At 38.8% G+C, this 21,991-nt stretch overlaps 1 protein-coding gene across 11 annotated transcripts; it reads left to right on the forward strand.

Annotated features, from left to right (window-relative positions):
- The first annotated feature begins 1,026 nt into the window (after nucleotides 1-1,026).
- bpnt2 (3'(2'), 5'-bisphosphate nucleotidase 2) lies at nucleotides 1,027-14,573 on the forward strand. Of its 11 annotated transcripts, none has more exons than XM_049478885.1 (7): nucleotides 1,027-1,721; nucleotides 3,589-3,748; nucleotides 5,093-5,188; nucleotides 7,170-7,331; nucleotides 9,311-12,932; nucleotides 13,073-13,184; nucleotides 13,241-14,573. In XM_049478885.1, the coding sequence occupies exons 1-5, from the start codon at nucleotides 1,383-1,385 to the stop codon at nucleotides 9,577-9,579; spliced, it is 1,026 nt and encodes a 341-aa protein (XP_049334842.1). In that variant the 5' UTR covers nucleotides 1,027-1,382; the 3' UTR covers nucleotides 9,580-12,932; nucleotides 13,073-13,184; nucleotides 13,241-14,573. The 11 variants fall into 11 exon arrangements, with proteins under 11 accessions (XP_049334842.1, XP_049334843.1, XP_049334844.1 ...); XM_049478886.1 differs by having other exon boundaries at nucleotides 13,073-13,156; XM_049478887.1 differs by having other exon boundaries at nucleotides 13,073-13,128.
- Nucleotides 14,574-21,991: the final 7,418 nt, after the last annotated feature.

Raw genomic sequence — 21,991 nt, forward strand, 5'->3', positions numbered from 1 at the left:
TTGAAATTTAAACTATGAAAAAAAAAACATATGTAATTATTTATTAACATGCAAACTGCACAAAATAAATAAGGCTACAAAATTAGATATATTTCACTTATCTGCATATCTTTGCATTCAGAGACCTTTAATATAATTCTTTCTTTGTCTCTTTTTTTTTACTAATATGAAAGACAAAGTGTACATTTTTTTTATAATAGTTATTTATATTTTTTTATTTTTAATGTATTTTTTTTTTTAAGCTGTCTGCAACCCGCCCAGAAGGTGTATGTGGCACACTTTTGGTCCCAACCCACCACTTGAGAATCTCTGTTCTAATCCATATTATGTCAAAAACTTCTCAACTATGTAAAGAAAAAGAAGAAATAAAGGTCAGTTAATCCAAAAAGAAGAATTTCAAGAACTTTGAAAGTATTCTCAAGTGCAGTCAATGCAAAACCCATCAAAAACATTATAATGATGGAACTGGCACTCATCAGGACCAGTCCAGAAAAGGAAGAGCAAGAGTTACCTCTGTTGCAAGTTCATCCAGCATTACCAGAGTATTTTGGTGTTTAACACTTTTTTTGTTAACTAAATAATTCCATTTTTATAGTTTGATATATGTATATAGATCATTTTAGTATTAATCTACAATTCAGAACTTTTTAAAAATAATAAATACTGCATATAGTAGTGCACACTCCATAGGGTACCACTTCTCTGAACCCGTTATTTGGTTTGGAACGCGCCCTCGCGTTCCGCTGGGGTCAACCCGGAAGGGAAACCTTCGCTTCTGTGGGCGCGGCTCAAATTTCTCCACGTTCCCTACGTAGGGAACTAATGTCCTTTTATTAAATGCATTTATTTGAATTTGTTACAGCAGTATAATCGATTTAAACGCTTTAGAACGTTTTTTGTGCAATATATGACATATAAACATATATTGCTTTATCGACTTATAGCATACATTATTTTTTTTTCCTGTGAAGTAGTGCACTACATAGGGAGCATGGAGTAAATTGGGACGGTCCCGGTTATGTGCTGAGCGTCCACCGCGGACGTGGAACAAGCTTTCCTGAGCTTCTTCCCAACACTGTGGGTGTTTGTTCTTAGGAAAGTCGGACACTTTTGGGTTTTTTGGAGCGATTTTGGACGGATTTAAGGTCTAGAGCGTCTGGAAGAACGTGTAGATACAGTGTTGAGTTTGTTAGAAGTGTGGAAATATCATTATTTATCCTAATTATTGGAAAAATAGCGTTGGAAAGCCATGCAGATGCCTGCAAGCGTCCAGAACAGCTAGCTAGCTCTCCAGCTGGTGGGTAGGAGGCGCGTCCAGAAGGTTCCTGAGGATTCTGCAGGTTCCTGAAGGGTTCCTGGAGGTTCTGGTGTAAGGAGCACCGATGGCACCCATGGGTATCCGGCTCTCCCCGCTCGGGGTGGCCGTGTTCTGCCTGCTCGGGGTCGGGGTGATCTACCACCTGTACGCCGGGGTTCTCTCCAGCCGGCTGGCCGCGTTCCGGCAGAAGAGGACGGTGGACCTGCGGGAGCTGCTCGCGCTGTCCCTGGAGGCCGCGGTGCAGGGCGGCCGCGAGGTGAAGCGCATCCGCGAGGAGGACACCCTGGAACAGAGATCAAAGGGGAAGACCAAAGAGGGAGCCAATGAGATGCTCACACTGGGAGACCTCAACTCCCACAGGAAGATGTACTACCTGATCAAGAACACCTACCCCTATCTACAGGTGAGCTGATGGTGGAGATGTAGTGGTAGATGGAGAGCTGGTGGGAGGTGGAGGTAAGGGGAATCTACCTGATCAAAAACACATACCCCTATCTACAGGTGAGCTGGGGTTGGAGAACTGGTGGTAAATGGTAGATAGTGGGTGTAGGATTGGGCTCTAACTGAAGAAGAACACCTACCCCGATCTGGTAGGTGAAGAGCTGGGGTTGGAGATTTAGGTGGGGTATTTACCTGATCAAGAACACCTACCACTTCCTACAGGTGAGCTGGGGTTGGAGATGTGCTGGTAGGTGAAGAGCTAGGGTTAGAGATGTTGGAGGGGGTATTTACCTAATCAAGAACACCTACCCCTATCTACAGGTGAGCTAAGGTTAGAGATATAGTGGTAGATGCAGGGTTGGGTCGTAGGTAAATGGTTGGTAGTATCTACCTGCTCAAGAACACCTACACCTATCTACAGGTGAGCTGTGGTTGGAGAAGTTGTAAGAGATAAAGAACAGGTGATAGATGGAGGGCGGGGGTTAAGGGTTGGGTTGTAGGTAAAGAGTTGGTGGTATTTACCTGATAAAAAAAACACATTGACCAGGTAGGGTTTACTACCTGGTGAGTTGACTTAAAGACAGTCCTGCCTTTACCTATAGGTGAGATTGGGGTTGGAGATGTAGTGGTAGATGAAGGGTGAGGGGTATCTACCTGCTTAAGAACACCTACCCCTATCTACAGGTGAGCTGTGGTTGGAAAACTGATGGTAGATGGTAGATAGTGAGTAGAGGATTGGGCTCTAACTGATGAACACCTACCCCTATCTATAGGTGAGCTGAGTTGGAGATGTGCTGGTAGGTGAAGAGCTAGGGTTGGAGATGTAGGTGGGGGTATTTACCTAATCAAGAACACCTACCCCTATCTACAGGTGAGCTAAGTTTGGAGATATAGTGGTAGATGGAGGGTTGGGTCATAGGTAAATGGTTGGTAGTATCTACCTGCTCAAGAACACCTACCCCTATCTACAGGTGAGCTGAGGGTGAAGAACTGGTGGTAGATGGTAGATAGTGGGTGGAGGATTGGGCTCTTCCTGATACAGAACACCTACCCCTATCTACAGGTGAGCTGTGTTTGGAGAAGTTGTGTGAGATAGAGAACAGGTGATAGGTGGAGGTTGAGGGTTGGTTTGTATGTGAAGGGTTGGCAGTATTTACCTGATAAAAAAAACACATTGGCCAGGTAGGGTTTACTACCAGGTGGGTTGACTTGGAGACAGACCTGTATTTACCTACAGGTGAGCTATGGTTGGAGATGTGGTGGTAGATGAAGGGTGAGGGGTATCTACCTGCTTAAGAACACCTACCCCTATCTACAGGTGAGCTGTGGTTGGGAAATTGGTGGTAGATGGTAGATAGTGAGTAGAGGATTGGGCTCTAACTGATGAACACCTACCCCTATCTACAGGTGAGCTGGGGTTGGAGATGTAGCAAGGGTGGAGGGTTGGTGGTATCGAGGTGTTGTTGATCAAGTAGGGTTTACTTACAAACCTAAAACACCTGCATTTACCTACAGGTAAGTTAAAATGGAGAACTGGTGGTAGATGGAGAACACAGGTGAGTCAATGGTCATTCCAACAGACCATTGACCTAATTCTATATTCAGACTGCCAGCCCATATCAAATTATATACCATTTATAGCTGTGTTCAGACTGCAGGCGAATCAGATTTGTTGAAATCACATTTCAGTCCCCCCAGTGGACAGTCTCAATCTCAACAGATGATCTGATTTGAGAATCATTGACCTCATCATGGCATTGCGAGGCATGGTCTGGAGATCCATGTGTCCTGATTTGGTGTTTAATTAAAAAAACTTCTTTATTTTCCAGGTGAACTCAGAGGAGCATGATAACTCAGATGGAGAAGCCACCATATGGATGCGCAATATCCCCAGTGAGATCCTCAACAAGATCCCTGCAGGTAAACTGGTTCCTGCAGACAGTGTGACCGTGTGGATCGATCCACTGGACGCCACTCAGGAGTACACAGGTGTGTGTTTTCATCTTTACCTCACAGCTTATACAGGTGTGAACGTTCCCAAGACACTAACTGAGGTATAACTTATTAATACGTTTACATACTGCTATCCCATGACTTTTGGCATCTCTGTAATTTTGACTTATGCTGATTAAAATGAATTAAATGAATAATATAGGCAAAAACAAAGAGACAATATAACAAATTATTTAAAAATTTTCTAGAATATTAATGTACTTATAGTGGACATATTTGAACCTAACATCAATATAATCTAGGCTCGTTATATGACACTATTTTAGTGTTTTATTGTGATAAATGTTGGTATATTGTATATAAAAATATCGCAAATACATTTTGTGTATCATGGTAATGTGTTTAGGTAGTGCAATGTATTTTCTTGTCAGATTGGCTGATCCTAATATAGTTTTAACACTAAAAACATATCATATATATTTATTAATGACATTACTGATGCTGAACATATCCTGTGCAACAGAGGGAACTCTTGCCCTTCTTTCCTGGGGTGGTCCTGATGAGTGCCAGTTCCATCACAATGTTTTTGATAGTCTCTACGACTTATTCATTTTTTCTTTACTAGTTCTTGCTTCTCATAATCTGGATTAGAACATTACTCAAATATTGACTATTCACTGTATAGCAACTCTTGACGAGGCACAGCTGTTAACTGAAAGCCACACATGAAGCTGGCTGAGAAAACTGTGTAAAATGTGTAAAACTTCACACTTTAATCATAAGATAATATAACAATAATAGTTTACATTTATAATCTGTATTTATTAGAGTAAACCACTTTTATTCTAATAAACCAAACCAGGAAGACGGATGATCACAAGCCATGCACCAGGAGTAAAGCAGCATAAAGTTATCCAAAAGCAGTGTGTAAGACTGGTAGAGGAGAACATGATGCCAAGATGCATGAAAAAAAAAAACTGATTAAAACCAGGCTTATTCCAACAAATAATAATAGATTTCTGAACTCTTAAAACTTTATGAATATGAACTTGTTTTCTTTGCATTATTTGAGTTTTTTTGTTATTTCAGCCGTTTCTCATTTTCTGCAAATAAATGTTATAAATTACAATATTTTTATTTGGAATTTGGGAGAAATGTTGTCTGTAGTTTATAGAATAAAACAACAATGTTCCTTTTACTCAAACCTAAACCTATAAATAGCAAAATCAGAGAATAACCTGATCCAGCAACAGAGCTGAATGATGTGATGTATTGTGTGGTTTTAACAGAAGTAAATGACTCAGGGTGTGTACAGTAATGTAATACTGCACTTGTACAAACTTTAAACTGCACTTCTGCATTGTTTCCTGTTTCTAACAGAAAACCTGAGGCAGTATGTGACGACCATGGTGTGTGTGGCTGTGGACGGGGATCCTGTTATAGGCGTGATCCACAAACCCTTCACTGGGTACACAGGTGTGTCTGTTTAACTACCTAAACCAACAGCCTGAAAAATTAACCCTTTACTGCTGGCAGAAGAGTGACTGCTACTAATAGTTTAAGGCTTTCCCATATTTTTAAGGCTGCTGTTTAAAAGTGTATCCCAGTGTTTTGTGCCAAATCTCGTGCAAATAATTGTTAGGGAGTACCATTTGGGAATACCATTGGGGAGTACCAATGGAGAGTTTTATTTGGGAGGGGTTCCACTTGGGAGTTTTAATGGTGAGCAACTGTGATCACCACTGTAGTGAGTACCATTGGGGAGTACCTTTTTGTAGTACTATTGTGCACAATTGCTAGGGAACATTGTTGGAGCTGCACCATTGGAGCCGCACCATTTAGCGAGTGTCGTTGGGGGGGTTTATTTGAGAGTACCTTTGGGAAGTACTCACCATTGAACAGTATCATTGGGCAACACCATTGGAGAGCACCCTTATGTACCATCAATGGGGTAATAATGTTAGAGAGTATTTTTTGGGAGTACCATTGTGCGCTATTGTTAGTGAGCATCATAACTAATAATAGCGAGTGCGGTTGGGGAGTATCTTTGGGGAGTACCATTAGAAGTTACCATTGTACCCTTATGAGCACCCTTATGTAGCACCAATGGGGCACTATTGTTAAGGAGTACCACTGGGTAGTACCATTGTGCAGTTGCATCATTAGTGAATATAATTGGGTTGTACCTTTTGAGGGAGTTTCATTGAAGACTACCTTTGGTTAGCACCAATGGTTATGCAGTACAGTTGGGCCATACCATTGTGGGAAGTACCATTGTGTAGCTCCATTTGGCAGTGAGTATCATTAGTGAGTTCCATTTGGTTGTACCTTTGGGAGTCACCAATGAACAGTACTAATGAACAGTACTAATGAACAGTACTAATGAACAGTACTAATGAACAGTACCATTGGGCAGCACCGTTTGGGAGCATTAATGGTTATGCAGTGCTAATGTGCAATACTATTAAGGAGCCCCATTGGGCAGTACCTTTGAGGGAGGTTCATTGGAGGGGTAACATTAGGCAAACAGTGGGGAGTTTTATTGGGGAGTACCTTTGGGCATCACCATTGGGGGATACTTTTAGGTAATACTGATGTGCAGCATCGTAGGAACCATTGTTGGAAGATACTCTTTGACAGTTCATTTTGGCTGCACCATTGTGGAGCACCCTATGGAAGTACCATTGTGTAGCTCCACTGGACACTAAGTAGCACCATTTGGGAGCATTAATGGGAAGCACCTTTATGCAGAACCATTGTGCAGTACCATTAGTGAGTACCATTGGCCTGTACCTTTTGAGGGTGTTTTATTGGGGAGTACTTTTGGAAGTCATCATTGAACAGTACCATTGAACAGCACCATTTAGGAGCACCAATGGCAGTATGCAGTACCATTGTGGAGTACTGTTGGACAATTGGGCAATAACATTGTGCAGTGACATTGTGCAATACTATTAGGGACTATTGGGCTATACTTGTAAGGGAGTACCAATGGGGGAGGGGGGTGTACCATTGGGGGATACTTTTAGGGAGTACCAGTGTGCAGTATCGTTAGGAACCATTATTGGGGAGTACCCTTTGGTCAATCATTTGGGCAGAACCATTGTGGAGCACCATTTGGGAAGCACTATTGCCCAATACTATTAAGGAGTTTCATTGTGCAGCATCATTGGGGAGTACCATTTGGTAGTACCATTGGGTGGCACCATTGACCAGTAACTGCTATACATTTCTGTCCTTTTACAAACTAAAGTTAACAACTAATTTACTTGAAACTCAAACATTCAATGATTGGATTCTGAAGCAAACATCCATTAACTTCTATTCTATTTGTCAGTAAGTGTCAGTAGGTGTTCTGTTCTTGATGTAACTAAATGTAAATGTTTTAAAGTCCCTGAGGATTTCTTCCAGCTCTGTTTAATCCTGTTTAATCTGTTGTTCTCTCTGCTGTTCTCAGCGTGGGGGATGGTGGGTGAAGGAGGGAACATCAAGCCTCGCGATTCCTACAACTCCAACAACCCCAAGGTCATCGTATCACGCTCTCATTCAGGCAGAGTGAAGAGCTTCGTTCAGCAGGCCTTCGGGAACAATACTGACATCATACCAGCAGGTGGCGCAGGTACTGCACTTCTGCTCTCATCATCCTCTCTCTGCAGTCAGGGGTTCTGAATCTGATGGCTTGCTGAAATTCACAGGTTCACTTTGAGCTCCTGCTACTGTCCAGATAAGATTTTATACAAGTGCTGTGAGGATTTGATTGCGTTCAGCAACTCCCCAACCTCATCATTCCAGAGACACAGTTCCACTGCTCTAATGCTGGCAGTAAACATGATGCACAAAGCTAGACATAAGCATTTGCACATCTTTCTTAAGAAAAATAAAGTAAATGAATAGTAAAGTGATCTATCAGATTATGAAGGAACACAAAAGGAATCATGTAGTAACGTAACATTACTGTTAAACAAACCCAAATACTTTGTGAAGAAGCATTTAGGTGCTCTTATCTGGGTAGCTGTCCTGATGAGTGCCAGTTCCACCATCATTATAATGTTTTTGATGGTTTTTGATATTCACTATTCACTGTATACCTGTAACTCTACCTCTTCACTACTTTACTTTAACTGATGCTCTCAAACACTTTATTAAGAGACAAGAAATTCAAGTAATTAACTCTTGATGAGTTCAGCACAGCTGTTAACTGAAAGCCTGAATTCCAGGTGACTCTACCTCATAAACCTAAAGAAAATCCAGCAGAGATGTGCAAAACTGTCTCTATCTTTTGAGAAATGTAAAATATAAAACATATTCTGGTTTGTGAGGAAAGAATTCCATAGGTTATTCTTCATGAATTTGATAACTTTATGATATTTCATGAAATTTTGTAAAAAAAAGTGAACTTATGCGAGTATAATTGCTGCATAATCCACTAATAAGACTTAAGGCCGATTTCTACTTCTGCTTCGAACCTGCGGCGTAGCCTACACGCCGCATCATACCCTACGCCAGGCCTTCAAGCATGAAACATTTGGCCCTTGTGGTTGTTTAAACAAGAATGAAAAAATTAAGAAATAAAATGCTTCTCTGGTGAGCTTATGTTTACATTCCTCATCTGTCTCTCTCTTGGTCGCGCTCGGCGTGACTTTACTGTAGTTTTTGCCCGTTCTTGTTTTTCTGCCCTTTCTCAAACTCTCTATCTCCTTATAAGGGCGTTTTTTCACGGCTGTGTCCCAATTCACTATCTGGGGCAGTAGTAGTGTATTGGAGCGTGCACACAATATCTGAAGCACTTTTGTAGGTTATGTTGTATTTAAGTTATTTATAGTTGATATAGGTTTGTTTATTTGATGGGGATATCATGATCCCTTTCTATATATGACGTCTTTTTGTATTCCCTATCCTGGTTGAAGTACTTTTGTTTTGATCTGTTAAATATATTTACAAAAGAATAAGAAGCTCTGCCTCTGTTGTAATGTAAAGTTGTTTATATTGGTAATATATATGTATATAGGTTATAGGTTTGTGTTTGACAGAGATGTAATATTTTTTTTTTATTTTGCTACATGCAAATAAAAGTAAGCATTGATTTATTCTGATCATTTTTTTTATTTCTAAAGTATTTCTAAAGTTTTTTTGTGAGAGGAGGATTTAAAGACTTACATTAAAATTTCAGACAGTACCGTACAGATTTCCATTGCAGGGATTTTTAGCAGTTTTTCTGAGGCCTTTTTATATCATATAAATTATATCATATCGACTGAAATTAAGGAATATATTGTGTCCAGCACTATTTATTTATATATATTTTTTATTCCTTTCTTCTTGGGTTTACCTGCTTTGAGATCAACTGTTCTGCAATTGGGTTCAACAACCCTCTGGGCTGGAGAGCTACTAGTACGTAGCGCACTCTCTCTGGATACGCGTAGGCTACAGTGTAGATTCGATGCAGAAGGATAAATTGGCCTTTAGACCTGTGAGATGGGAGGAGTGAATCACATGATATGGCTATAATTGGCTGTAGTTGGCTATAGTTGGATGTTCATGGATCACCATGATTTAATAATGGTATACATATATATATTTTTTCCCTTATTTTCACAGGATACAAGGTTCTCGCTCTACTCGACGCTTCTGATGAAGAATACGAGAAGGCAGACATGTACATCCACGTGACCTTCATCAAGAAATGGGACATCTGCGCCGGGAACGCCATTTTAAAGGCTCTGGGTGGTCACATGACCACTCTTAAAGGGGAGGAGATCGACTACTCGGGCTCGGAGAAGAATCCGGGGGGGGTGCTGGCCAGCGTTAACATAGACCACAAAGCCGTGGTGAACAGACTACCAGCGTGGGAGGAAAGCAAAAACTGAGCTTCAGAACCACCAGAGACTTGAGATCAATAACCAGGAAGAGAACCAAGAACCTGTTGAAGCACAAGGTGGAGCATCGTCTCGTCTCGTCTCGTCTCAGATCGTCTCGTCTCTGCGGGGCGTGTGGAGGGCAGCTCTTATAATATATTATATATAAAAATACGCTAAAGGAAGGAAAGACAGACAGACAGAGTGCCTTTGGCTGTGAGTCAAGTCGAGTTGAGCTGAATTGAGTTGAATTAAGTTGAATTAGACTGTTTAAAAAATGTTTAACGTCTGAATCATTTCTCCTGAACGAGTCTTTAATAATTAATGATGTGAGTTTAAAAAAAGAGCAGAGTCTCACTGAGGACTGAATTATTAAGCTCCATGTTCAACACAAATCTTAGTTTGAAATCTGTTTTTTGAGTAAATTAAAGCGATAGTTTGAGTGAAAAAAGAGAATAAACATGCATTTCGTAGCTGCCCAATGAAAAACACGTATCTCCAAAACAGCAACTTTACAGGAGAGAGAAAAAACCTTGTAAACTTTCAATGGAAGTCAATGTAAAAAGAGTTTATTCCAGGTCATTTTGAACAGTTTCTATTGGTCCGTTCATCAAGACATTTTGGCACAGTGTAAGGGACAGTTTGTCTGTTCAAATTATGTAGTAAACTAAAAATCGACAAAAATGGAGATAGGTGTTTTTTATTGGACAGCAAGGATTTTCTCTCCTGAGCCCAAATGTAGCCGATCAGCCAGGATGAATATATTTTTTGGGTTAAATTTAGGTTTGCAGTGTCAGAAACTACACAAATAAAGAGATCAGAGATTATCAATCCCCAATAGATTAATATATTATAGTAGATTATTAGTAAAGTCATCCAAACTATGAAGAAAAACATATGGAATTATTTATTAAACAAAAAAAACTGGATTTTCTCAGTCAGTTTTATGAGGTAGAGTCTCCAGGAATTCATGCTTTCAGTTAACAGCTGTGCTGAACTCATCAAGAGTTAATTAAGTACCTGAGTTTCTTGTCTCTTAATAAAGTGTTTGAGAGCATCAGTTGGTAGCAGGGGTGGACGATATATGGCCCTAAAATAATATCACAATATTTCATGGCTTTTTTTCTTATTTAAAAAAATATATATTTTACATATATTACACTACTGCAACTAAATCTACATTTATTTGTATTATTGCATACCATATAATATGATATGAAACACTCCTAAATGAGATATTAAAATTTTTTATCAGATTTGTAACAGAAGTCAATCCTGATCCAGAATGTCATGATACTACTAATAATAATGCACTCCAAATAATATCTCCATATATCCAGGATTAAAGTAAAATAAATGATACTGGGCAAATATAATCTGTCTCTAGTAGATATATAGTGGAAAATGAGAACAGTGTGAATTTTTCTTTTGGCTGATATGGAACGATATTTCACATTCACCATATTCAAAAATGTTGGCTCTATTATTGCGAATGATACGATATGGCACAAACCTAGTGTTTTAATCCATATATTAAGGCAAAAACTACTCAACTAAGTCAATCCAAAAAAAAGAATTTCAAGAACTTTAAAAGTATCCTCAGGTGCAGTCACAGCAAAGACCATCAAAAACATAATGATGGAACTGGCACTCATCAGGACTCAGTCCCAACAAAAGGAAGAGCAAGAGTTCCCCCAGAATTAGAGCAAGTTAAAAGCACCCAACCCAAGATAAGAGTCTCACAAATTCCTTTTTATTTTTTGTTATATTTTATACACTTTTAAGTTACTACATGATTCCTTATGTGTTCCTTCATAGTCTGGATCACTTTACTATTCATTTACTGTATCCAAACGTTTGATTAGTACTTTATACCCCAGTCCATACCAATATTGCATTTATTATATCCGTATTTTTCGGATTATAAGGTGCATTAAGCGACACTACTAAGGACGCCTTAATCAAAGTGAGCAAGGGTGCCGCCATGTTTCCCTTCTAAAGGGGAAGCTAAGTAAACAAAACTGTAATTCTTACAAAAAAATTTATCCTTAAAGTTAATCTACACAGATTTTTCTTCTATAAACTGTTTATTTGGGTGAGTAAATCGCTTCCGTTTTCAGTGTTCAAGTTTCCCCAGCACTAAGGCTAGGTGCAGCAGCATTAGCGTTAGCCGCTAACTACAGCGCTAGCTGTACATAAATGCTGCCCAATGGCGCTATACTAAGGAATCCTGAGTGTTCTGGTAAGCCAGAGCACCATCAGCTTGTTTCAACACGGTTAGCAACTAATGCTAATGCTGCTGCACCTAGCCTTAGTGCTGGAGAAACTTCACTAAAACAAACTCACCCTTATAACTCTGTACTTCAGCAGAGTGTCTTTACTGCTCTTTAATACCTGACTGGTAAAATTCATACATAAGGAGCACCGGATTATAAAGTGCACAGATTTTTTGGGGGAAAATTTTAAGCTATTCGGCTACATTTGGGTTGCAGGTTAGTAGACAGTTTATTGATTTTATAGATTAAGTATCGGTCTAAAGAGGATTTCACTGACTGATAATCGAGTGGAAATAGGTTTTTTTTTGTTTCGTTATCTGTTAATCCCAGTTTAGATACTCTTTTCATGCATGGAACTCCTCCCAGACTGAAGATCAATCCCTCCATCCCTCCATCCTGTATGAATCTCTCCGCTCATCATAGTTCAAACACTGACTGCTGACTCCTGAACCGCTGTAGATGAAGCGCTACGTTTCTACCAAATCTGGAACCATGTTTTCCTTTAGTTTTTTGGTTTCTTTTTTTAATGGTGTAGGTTTTAAAAGGGTATTTCTGTGTGTTAGTGTTTGTTCGTTGTTGTTTTCGGTTTTTTTTTGTAGTTTTGTTCTTTTCTTCTTTTGTCTTTTCTTCTTTTGACAGAACAGCACACTGGACGGGTGGTTAATGTAGCGCTTCTACTCTCACTGTGATCCATTACTAACTCCATCCTCAGACTCAATCCTTCAGTGTGATTTATTTTGTGTGTGTGTGTGTGTGTGTGTGTATGTGTGTATATATTAATCAAGCATAACATTATGACCACCTCCTTGTTTCCACACCCATTAATCTATCATTGTTTCAGCTCCACTGATCATATAGTTCACTATGTAGCTGTAAGAAGCTTCCTGTGGGCAGTGTCCTGTAAAAGGCTTCCTGTGGGCAGTGTTTTGTAGGAAGCATCCTGTGGAAGGTGTCCTGTGGGAGGCTTCCTGTGGGCAGTGTCCTGTAAGAGGATTCCTGTGGGCAGTGTCCTGTAAGAGGATTCCTGTGGGCAGTGTCTTGTAAGAGGCTTCCTGTGTAAGGTGTCCTGTGGGAGGCTTCCTGTGGACAGTGTCCTGTGGGAGGCTTCCTGTGGGCAGTGTCCTGTAAGAGGATTCCTGTGGGCAGTGTCCTGTAAGAGGATTCCTGTGGGCAGTGTCCTGTAAGAGGATTCCTGTGGGCAGTGTCCTGTAAGAGGCTTCCTGTGTAAGGTGTCCTGTGGGAGGCTTCCTGTGTAAGGTGTCCTGTGGGAGGCTTCCTGTGGACAGTGTCCTGTGGGAGGCTTCCTGTGGGCAGTGTTTTGTAGGAAGCATCCTGTGTGCGGTGTCCTGTGGGAGGCTTCCTGTGTGCGGTGTCCTGTGGGAGGCTTCCTGTGTAAGGTGTCCTGTGGGAGGCTTCCTGTGTAAGGTGTCCTGTGGGCAGTGTCTTGTAGGAGGTGTCCTGTGGGCTTTCTGAGTCTTGTAGGAGGCGTCCTGTGTGCATGGTGTTCTGTGGGCAGCGTCCAGTGGAAGGCATCCTGTGGGCAGTGTCCTTTGAGAGGCTTCCTGTGGGTAGCGTTCTGTGGAAAGTGTCCTGTAGGAGGAGTCCTGTGGGCAACGTCTACTCAACTAAGTAAAGAAACAAAGAAAAGTCCTTTGTGCATGCTGTCCTATGGAAAGAGTCCTGCGTGCGTTGCGTCCTGTGGGAGGCGTCATGTGGGCAGTGTCCTGTGGGCAGCCTACTATGGGTGACGTCCTGTGGGAAGCGTCCTGAGGGAAGTGTCCTGTAATCACTGATGACGAACTAGAGGATGATGTAGACTGTAAGCTGTGCAGCAACAGATTCAGATCTCTGGTCTCTGACTTTACTGTATCTACAAGGTGTTTCAGCTGTAGGTAGGAGTGTGTAATAGAGTGTAGGACAGTGAGAGATTAAACACAGTGTTTAAAAACACCATCTGATCCACTCATAACGGAGGTGGTCATAATTAGGGGTGGGCGATATGGCTCTAAAATAATATCACAATATTTTAGGGTATTTTTGCGATAACAATATACTTGGCGATATGGGAAAACTAAAATAATTCATTCATTTCAGGAATAAATAATGAAATAATAGTATAACAGTATAATCATAATGTGGCAAAATAAATAATATAGCATAAAATAATATAATGCAGCAAATAATATTGCAGAATATTTAGTGCATGCATATAAACTGCAAACTAAAACAATTATACAATAAATACACCTAAAGCTTCACAGTAAATAATAGACTACTTTTAAGACAGAACAGCCCTATTATCACGATATGGATTTTTAATATCATGATATTTCTGCGTCACAATATATTGTATACGATGTAATATTGCCCACACCTAGTCATAATATTATGCTTGGTTGTGAACGTGTGTGTGTGCATGATGTCCGTTTCTGTTAGAGGAGTGCATGAGATCCGGAGTGTAAATATGGTAATTTGAGTTTTTCACAGTTTTTAAAGCTGCATGTTTCTCTTTAGCAGAGTGAGGCATGCTTGTGATCAGTGTAATTGTGCTTATTTTAGTTTTATTTTAATTTCAGCCTGTAACTAAAAGCTATATTTCATTTCCCCGTGCAGCAGATTCTCCCACCGGGGTGGTGGTGAGTTACCTTGATGTGAATGTGTCTCATTAAATATTTTTGGTGAAAGACATCAAGTGAAAATATGAAATAATAAATTGTATTGTACTCTGTCTCTCTGCACCAGTGTGATTGTGGTTGTTCACCACTAGATGGCAGTCTAGCTTTATATGAGGTGTTAATGGGGTTTGGGTTTCCAATAAAGTGGCCAGTCAGTGATTGAAGCACAAGGTAAAAGGTGTTTCTAATAAAATGGCCATGAAGGGGAAGGTGGGTGTTTCCAATAATGTGGCCAGGGAGTGGAAGCACAAGTTAGAAGGTGTTTCTGTTAAAGTGGCCAGTGAGTGGAATGTGTTTTTTTTTTTTTCCAATAATGTGGCCAGAGAATTAAAACACAAGGTAGAAGGTGTTTCTAATAAAATGGCAATTCAGTAGAAGGTGGGTGTTTCCTATAATGTGGCCAGGGAGTGGAAGCACAAGGTGAACATGTTTCTAATAAAGTGGCCATTCAGTGAATAGAAGGTGGGTGTTTCTAATAATGTGGCCGGGGAGTGAAGCACAAGTGTTGGTGTTTCTAATAAACTGGCCATTCAGTGAGTAGAAGGTGGGTGTTTCTAATAATGTGGCCGGGGAGTCAAAGCACAAAGTAGGTGTTTCCAATAAAATGGCCAGTGAGTGAGTGGAATTATAAGATGCAAGGTGTTTCTAATAAAGTGGCCATCAAGTGGAAGGTGGGTGTTTCCGATAATGTGGCCAGAAAGTGAAGCACAAGTGTTGGTGTTTCTAATAAACTGGCCATTCAGTAGAAGGTGGGTGTTTCCGATAAAGTGGCCAGGCAGTGGAAGCACAAGGTAGAAGGTGTTTCCAATAAAGTGGCCAAAAAATGAGCGGAAGGACATGGAAGGGGGGTGTTTACAATAATGTGGCCAGTGCGTGGAAGGTGGGTGTTTCTTTCCCTGGCCACATTATTGGAAACACCCACTCTCGGCTGGATGGCCACTTTATTAGAAACACCTTCTATCTTGTGGCCAGTGAGTGGAAGGTGGGTGTTTCCAATAATGTGGCCAGTAATTGAAGCACAAGATGCAAGGTGTTCCCAGTAAAGTGTCTGGAAAGGGAGTGGAAGGTGTTTCCAATAAACTGACCAGTAAGTGGAAGCAAACAAATAAGTGTTCTTAATAAAGTGAAGCATAAGATGCAAGGTGTTTCTAATAAAGTGGCCAGCGAGTGAGTGGAAACACAGAAGTCGGTGTTTCCGATAAAGTGGCCAGTCAGTGGAAGTAGAAGGACTAATCTCAGGGTTTGTCAGAGGCATTGATTGTGTTCCTGATTTATATCCTCAGGTCAGGAACAGAACTGCTCTACGTCTGAGTGATTATTTACTGCAGAACTTCACTCTGCCAGATTAACAAAGCAACAACTAAAATGTGGATGATGTTACTTCAGAGGAAGCATGTTAACACTGCCTGCTGACAGAAGAGAAACGAGAGATGTTTAATAGAAGATAATTGGTGGCATTATTTAACATGGGAAATGATTCTACGCTCATTTAGAGGAGGGGCTTATTGTCTCTGGTTTGTTTTCACACACAAGAACTCTGGAATTCTACAGCTCTGGAAAAAAAATAAGAAACCAGTTTAAAATTATGAATTTCCTTGATTTTACCAAACTGAAAACCTCTGGAATATAATCAAGAGGAAGATGGATGATCACAAGCCATCAAACCACCAAACTGAACTGCTTGAATTTCTGCACCAGGAGTAAAGCAGCATAAAGTTATCCAAAAGCAGCGTGTAAGACTGGTGGAGGGGAAGAACATGATGCCAAGATGCATGAAAAAAACTGTGATTAAAAACCAGATTTATTCCACCAAATATTGATTATTTCTGAACTCTTAAAACTTTATGAATATTAATTTGTTTTCTTTGCATTATTTGAGGTCTGAAAGCTCTGCATATTTTTTGTTATTTCAGCCATTTCTCATTTTCTGTAAATAAATGCTCTAAATTACAATATTTTTATATGGAATTTGGGAGAAATGTTGTCTGTAGTTTGTAGAATAAATCAACAATGTTCATTTTACTCAAACATAAACCTATAAATAGCAAAATCAGAGAAACTGATTCAGAAACTGATGTGCTCTCTTCATTTTTCTGCATGTATTAGTACATCTAAAAAAAATAGAATATCATTGAAAACTTGCTTTATTTCAGTAATTCAGTTCAAAATTTAAAACTTATATATTATATAGATGTATTAAACACAGAGTGATCTATTTTAAACTTTTATTACTTTTATTGTAGATGATTACGACTTACAGCCAACGAAAACCCAAAAATCAAGGCCATTTGTTACTTTTGGCTACAGTGTGGGCAGTGTGAAGCCAAGTCCTGCTGGAAAATGAAATCCACATCTCTATAAAAGTTGTCAGCAGCAGAGGGAAGCTGTAAGATATGAAGTGCTGTAAGATTTTGTGGGAAAACAAAACTGCACTGACTTTAGACTTGATAATAAAACACAGTGGATCAACACCAGCAGATGACAGACATGACTCTCTAATGAAGATGCAGATTTCATTTTCCAGCAGGATTTGGAACACGGGCCACACTGCTAAAAGTACCAATTGGTCTTTTATAATATTCAAATTTTCTGAGACACTGATTTTTGGGTTTTCAGTGGCAATAAAATAAATAAACGCTTAAAATAGATCACTCTGTGTGTTTACTGCAAGTTTTCACCTTTAACAAAAGATGCTGTGTTTTCTATGCTTCAATACAGAGATTGGTTTCCTCCAAAGGTTAATGACAGTAACGATGATGATGATGATGATCTTCATTAACAGGCCGGTAAGTCATCACACCCCTGATTCCAGACACTGAAGTCACTGCAGCATCCTGTAGATCCTCTAATGTGTGGAGAAACCGTGTCTGAAACCGTCCCTGTGGACCTTCATTACCAATAATTCAATTTAGATTAAAGCTTCTGCTGGGATTTCAGGAGGAAACGGCCTCCCGACACCACAGCGTTCACACCGCTTTATTACAGCCCAGACAGCTGTTCCAGCCCTGCTGTTCTCCAGAGAAAAGCTGTAGCTCTTCTACAGATGGGTCCAATTCAAACAGCATAATGTGATTTTTATTTTATATCCAAATGAGCCTTATTCAATAAGAACCTATCATCTACAGGGTTCTGATAAACCTGAAGCTACAATATTCATTTTTTTTATTTGATTAGTCACAAGAGTTTAAATTAGAGTCCAGCAAGTGTTAAAATATCCAAAACATTCTTATTTTACCCTATTTTTACCAGTAGCTTACAATTGATATATTGTTATGATGGAATATATAATAAATAATAGAAATGATAGCATACTTACAATTACCAATTAGTTTACAATAATATTTCCATAATAATACCTATAAAAATATATAATGCTAATTAGGGGTGGGCAATATTATATCGTATACAATATATCGTTATAAAGAAATATCATGATATTAAAAATCCATATCGTGATAAAAGGGCTGTTCTGTCTTAAAGTAGTCTATTATTTACTGTGAAGCTTTTAGTGTATTTATTGTATAATTGTTTTAGTCTGCAGTTTATATGCATGCACTAAATATTCTGCAATATTTTTTGCTGCATTATATTATTTTATGCTATATTATTTATTTTGCCACATTATGATTATACTGTTATACTATTATACTATATTCCTGAAATTAATTAATTATTTTTCTGTTTTCCTATATCGGCAAGTAAGATATATCGTTATCGCAAAAATACCCTGAAATATCGCGATATTATTTTAGAGCCATATCGCCCACCCCTAATACTAATAAATATATACATATAATATGTATAATAATACTTCAATAATATAATATTATAATAATAAAATATCTATAACAGCATTATAATATTAATAATATATTAAAATAACAATAATTATACAGTTTATAGTCACCTATATGACCTTAATCTATGCCACTTGTTCTTGAAAATGTTTTATGGGGTGTTCTGAACAAATACTTCCTGAAAGATCCAAATTATTATGTGGAATAATAGTTCATGAAAAACAATTTAATTTATGATTTGTTTTTACTTTTTTACATCAAATAATTAAAAGTAACTATGTAACTTTTACTCAAAGTACATTTTAAATTGAGTACTTTTTACTTTTACTCGAGTAGATTTTTAGATGGGTACTTTTACTTTTAGTAGAATTTTGAGTAGAATTTTAGTAAATTAAAGGTACTTTTACAATTACAAATTTTAATATAATATTATAATAATAAAATATCTATAACAGTATTATAATATTAATAATATATTAAAATAACAATAATTAGAGCTAATTTAGCAAATTTAGCAAATAATGTCCTTATAATCTAAATGTTACCATTGGTGAATGACGTCCAATATAGTGAAAAACACTATATCACCAATTTTTAAAAAACTTTCATAAAAGTGTTCCTTACTACATTTTTAATAAGACAAAAAAAAACTGCATATTTCTTGCAGAATAAAAAGATTTGTCCGATATTCCAGAGGTCATATTGTCATTTCCACTGTTGGTCGCCATCTTGGATTTCTGATGCAATATCTCAATTTTGAGAATATTAATAAAGACATTTATTTTTTACACAATAAAGAGTGGATTTAGAAGACAGCCCCCTGCTGGTTTGGAGTATATATTGCAAATTGTTTGTTTTTTAAATGCCATTTAAATGTGCGTCCACTGTAGTGTACACCATGCGTGAAAGGGTTAAATTATTAATAGTATGGTGTGAGTTCTTCAAGAATTTAATGGTGTCATTCGATAACAGTTTAATATGCTAGTTTTATAGGTCTCCAAAACTGGTTTATGCAGAACTGCATGTACAATTTTTCCAAGTTTTGCATCCCATTACTCCAAATTGCTACAGATTTATCACTTTATACTTATATCAATAATTCTATAAAACACATTCTTCACGGATTGATCACAAGCCATCAAACCAAGCTGAACTGCTTGAATTTTTGCACCAGGAGTAAAGCAGCATAAAGTTATCCAAAAGCAGTGTGTAAGACTGGTGGAGGAGAACATGATGCCAAGATGCATGAAAAAAAAACTGTGATTAAAAACCAACCAGGGTTATTCCACCAGATATTGATTATGTCCAGAGGTGGAAAGTAATTAATTACATTTACTTAAGTTACTGTAATTGAGTAGATTTTGTGAGTAATTTTTTTAAAATAGGTCATTTTACTTTTACTCAAGTACTTTTTGACACAAGTAATTTACTTTACTACATTGAAAAACTCCCAATGACAGAGCTGTCAGCTTTCAAAACTTCCACATCAAACCTGAAAAAGCATGTGAAGTAAGTAGTTTTATCATTTTTACTTTTACTCGAGTAGATTTTTAGATGGCTACTTTTACTTTTACTTGAGTAGAATTTTAGTAAAGTAAAGGTACTTTTACTCAATTACAATTTTTCAGTACTTTTTCTCTCCTAAAACTCCTAAAACTTTATGAATATGAACTTGTTTTCTTTGCATTATTTGAGGTCAATATACCAAATCTCATTTTCTGCAAATAAATGCTCTTAATGACGATATTTTTAATATAGAAATTTGGGAGAAATGTTGTCCCTAGCAAACTGATTCTTCAGGCTATGTGACTCCTATGAGGAAGACAGCTTTCGAAGCTTTCAAAATGAATTATAGAGGCCTAAGGGTAATATTAGAGCTCATTACTTACCTGAGCCCGCACACACACACACACACACACACACACACACTTTTTTTTACAGGCTATTACTGCAACACCTGATAGCCGGGTCTTATCCTGAGCCTGAGTATATTAAATACTCTAGAATGACTGCTCGGCTATCTGATAAATAAAGGAGGGGGCTAATTAAATCCTCCAGCCCTGTGTTTGACGATTGGCGCGAGGTTAGCCGCTATTTTAATTAGCGTTAGCCGTATTTTGTGGGGTGAGAGCGTAGGTGGAAACCACCGCCGAGGTGACAAAACAGACGTTTTAATTTGCCGAGTCGCTCGTTTGAAGATAATCACGTCTACAGGTGTTGGTGGGGGCTCTGCTATCTTTTATAGCCCCCCTCCGCCGCCGCGCCGTAATTGCTTACAGATTCTGCTCTGTTTACACTTCAAAGGAAAAGAGGATAAAAAACACAGTCGCAAATGACAGGAGGGTGTCGGATCATTGTCTTCGCCCAAACCTCTTCAAAAACAAAGGGCAGAAAAGGCTTCCTGGTCGTAGATGCTCCATTAAGGTGATTCCTACCGGCTTCAAAAAGAACACAAAAAAACATAAAACGACTTATGCGCAAGTTTCCCGTCAGGTAAACAGCTTCCAACAGCTTTTACCGCTCTTCCCCTAAAGCTACGCACACTGTTGATGGCAGCCGGCCATCCCTCTCAAACCCATTATCCTGCTGAGTCGCGTTTAGCGGGAATCCAGCAGAACATGTGTCGCAATTCTGAAGAACCATAAAGCGTGAAGCTCCATCTGCTCCTTAAGCTAATCTTAATCTAATATATAATAAAAGAACCACTGCACTGGTAACGCGGGTGCTGAAGGTGTAGCAGAGGCCGACGCAACTTTACGCAAAAGTTTACTCAGCATATTCAGCAGTTTTCTGATATATTTTTTGATTAAAATGACTAAAAGATTGCTGTAAAACAACGTCAAGAGTATAAAATGCTTTGTAATCACTTTTTAAAGGTGGTGGAGGCTCCAACTCAGCACTGCAATGCAACAGAAATCTGGATGTCTCCTGCCCAAGATCCAAATACCATACCACTACAATCTGTTAAACATGGTGGTGGGAGTGTTCGAAAATCTGCTGTAGCCTTTACAACTCTATGAATGTTTATTCAGCAGTTTTCTTTAATTCTTAAGGATAAAATGACAAAAGATTTGTGTAAAACATGACACAGAAGTTTCTCCGGCTTAAATCATGGAGTCATGGAAGAAAATGTTGTGGTCAGATGAGACCAAAATAGAACATTTTGGTCTTAATTGCACAGGCCGTGTTTATAGGACATTTATAGGACTACTGTGAAGCATGGGGGTGGAAGCATCATGCTTTGGGGTAGTTTTCTGCACATGGAACAGGGCGATTGCACTGTATTAAGAAGAGGATGACTGGAGCCATGTATTATACGTTTTACGAGATTTTGCAGAACAACCTCCGTCCTTCAGTTAGAGCATTGAGAATGGGTCTTGGCTGGGTCCAAAGCACACAGCCAGGATAACCAAGGAGCGGCTCTGTAAGAAGCATATCAGCTCAAACTTTGTGTTTCTCAGAGACAGCCCAGAAACCTGGCTGATCTGGAGAAGATCTGTTTGGAGAAATGAGCCAAAATCCCTGTCGCAGTGTTTAATGCAAACCTGGTGAAAAAAATCACAGGAAACGTTTGACCTCTGCAATCGCAAACGTGGTCTACTGTACCAAATATTAACATTGATTTTCACATGTGTTCACTTATTTGCAGCAGTAACCCACAGATAAATTATTAAAA

The sequence above is a fragment of the Astyanax mexicanus genome, chromosome 4, assembly GCF_023375975.1.
Source record: "Astyanax mexicanus isolate ESR-SI-001 chromosome 4, AstMex3_surface, whole genome shotgun sequence".
Lineage (NCBI taxonomy): Eukaryota > Metazoa > Chordata > Actinopteri > Characiformes > Acestrorhamphidae > Astyanax > Astyanax mexicanus.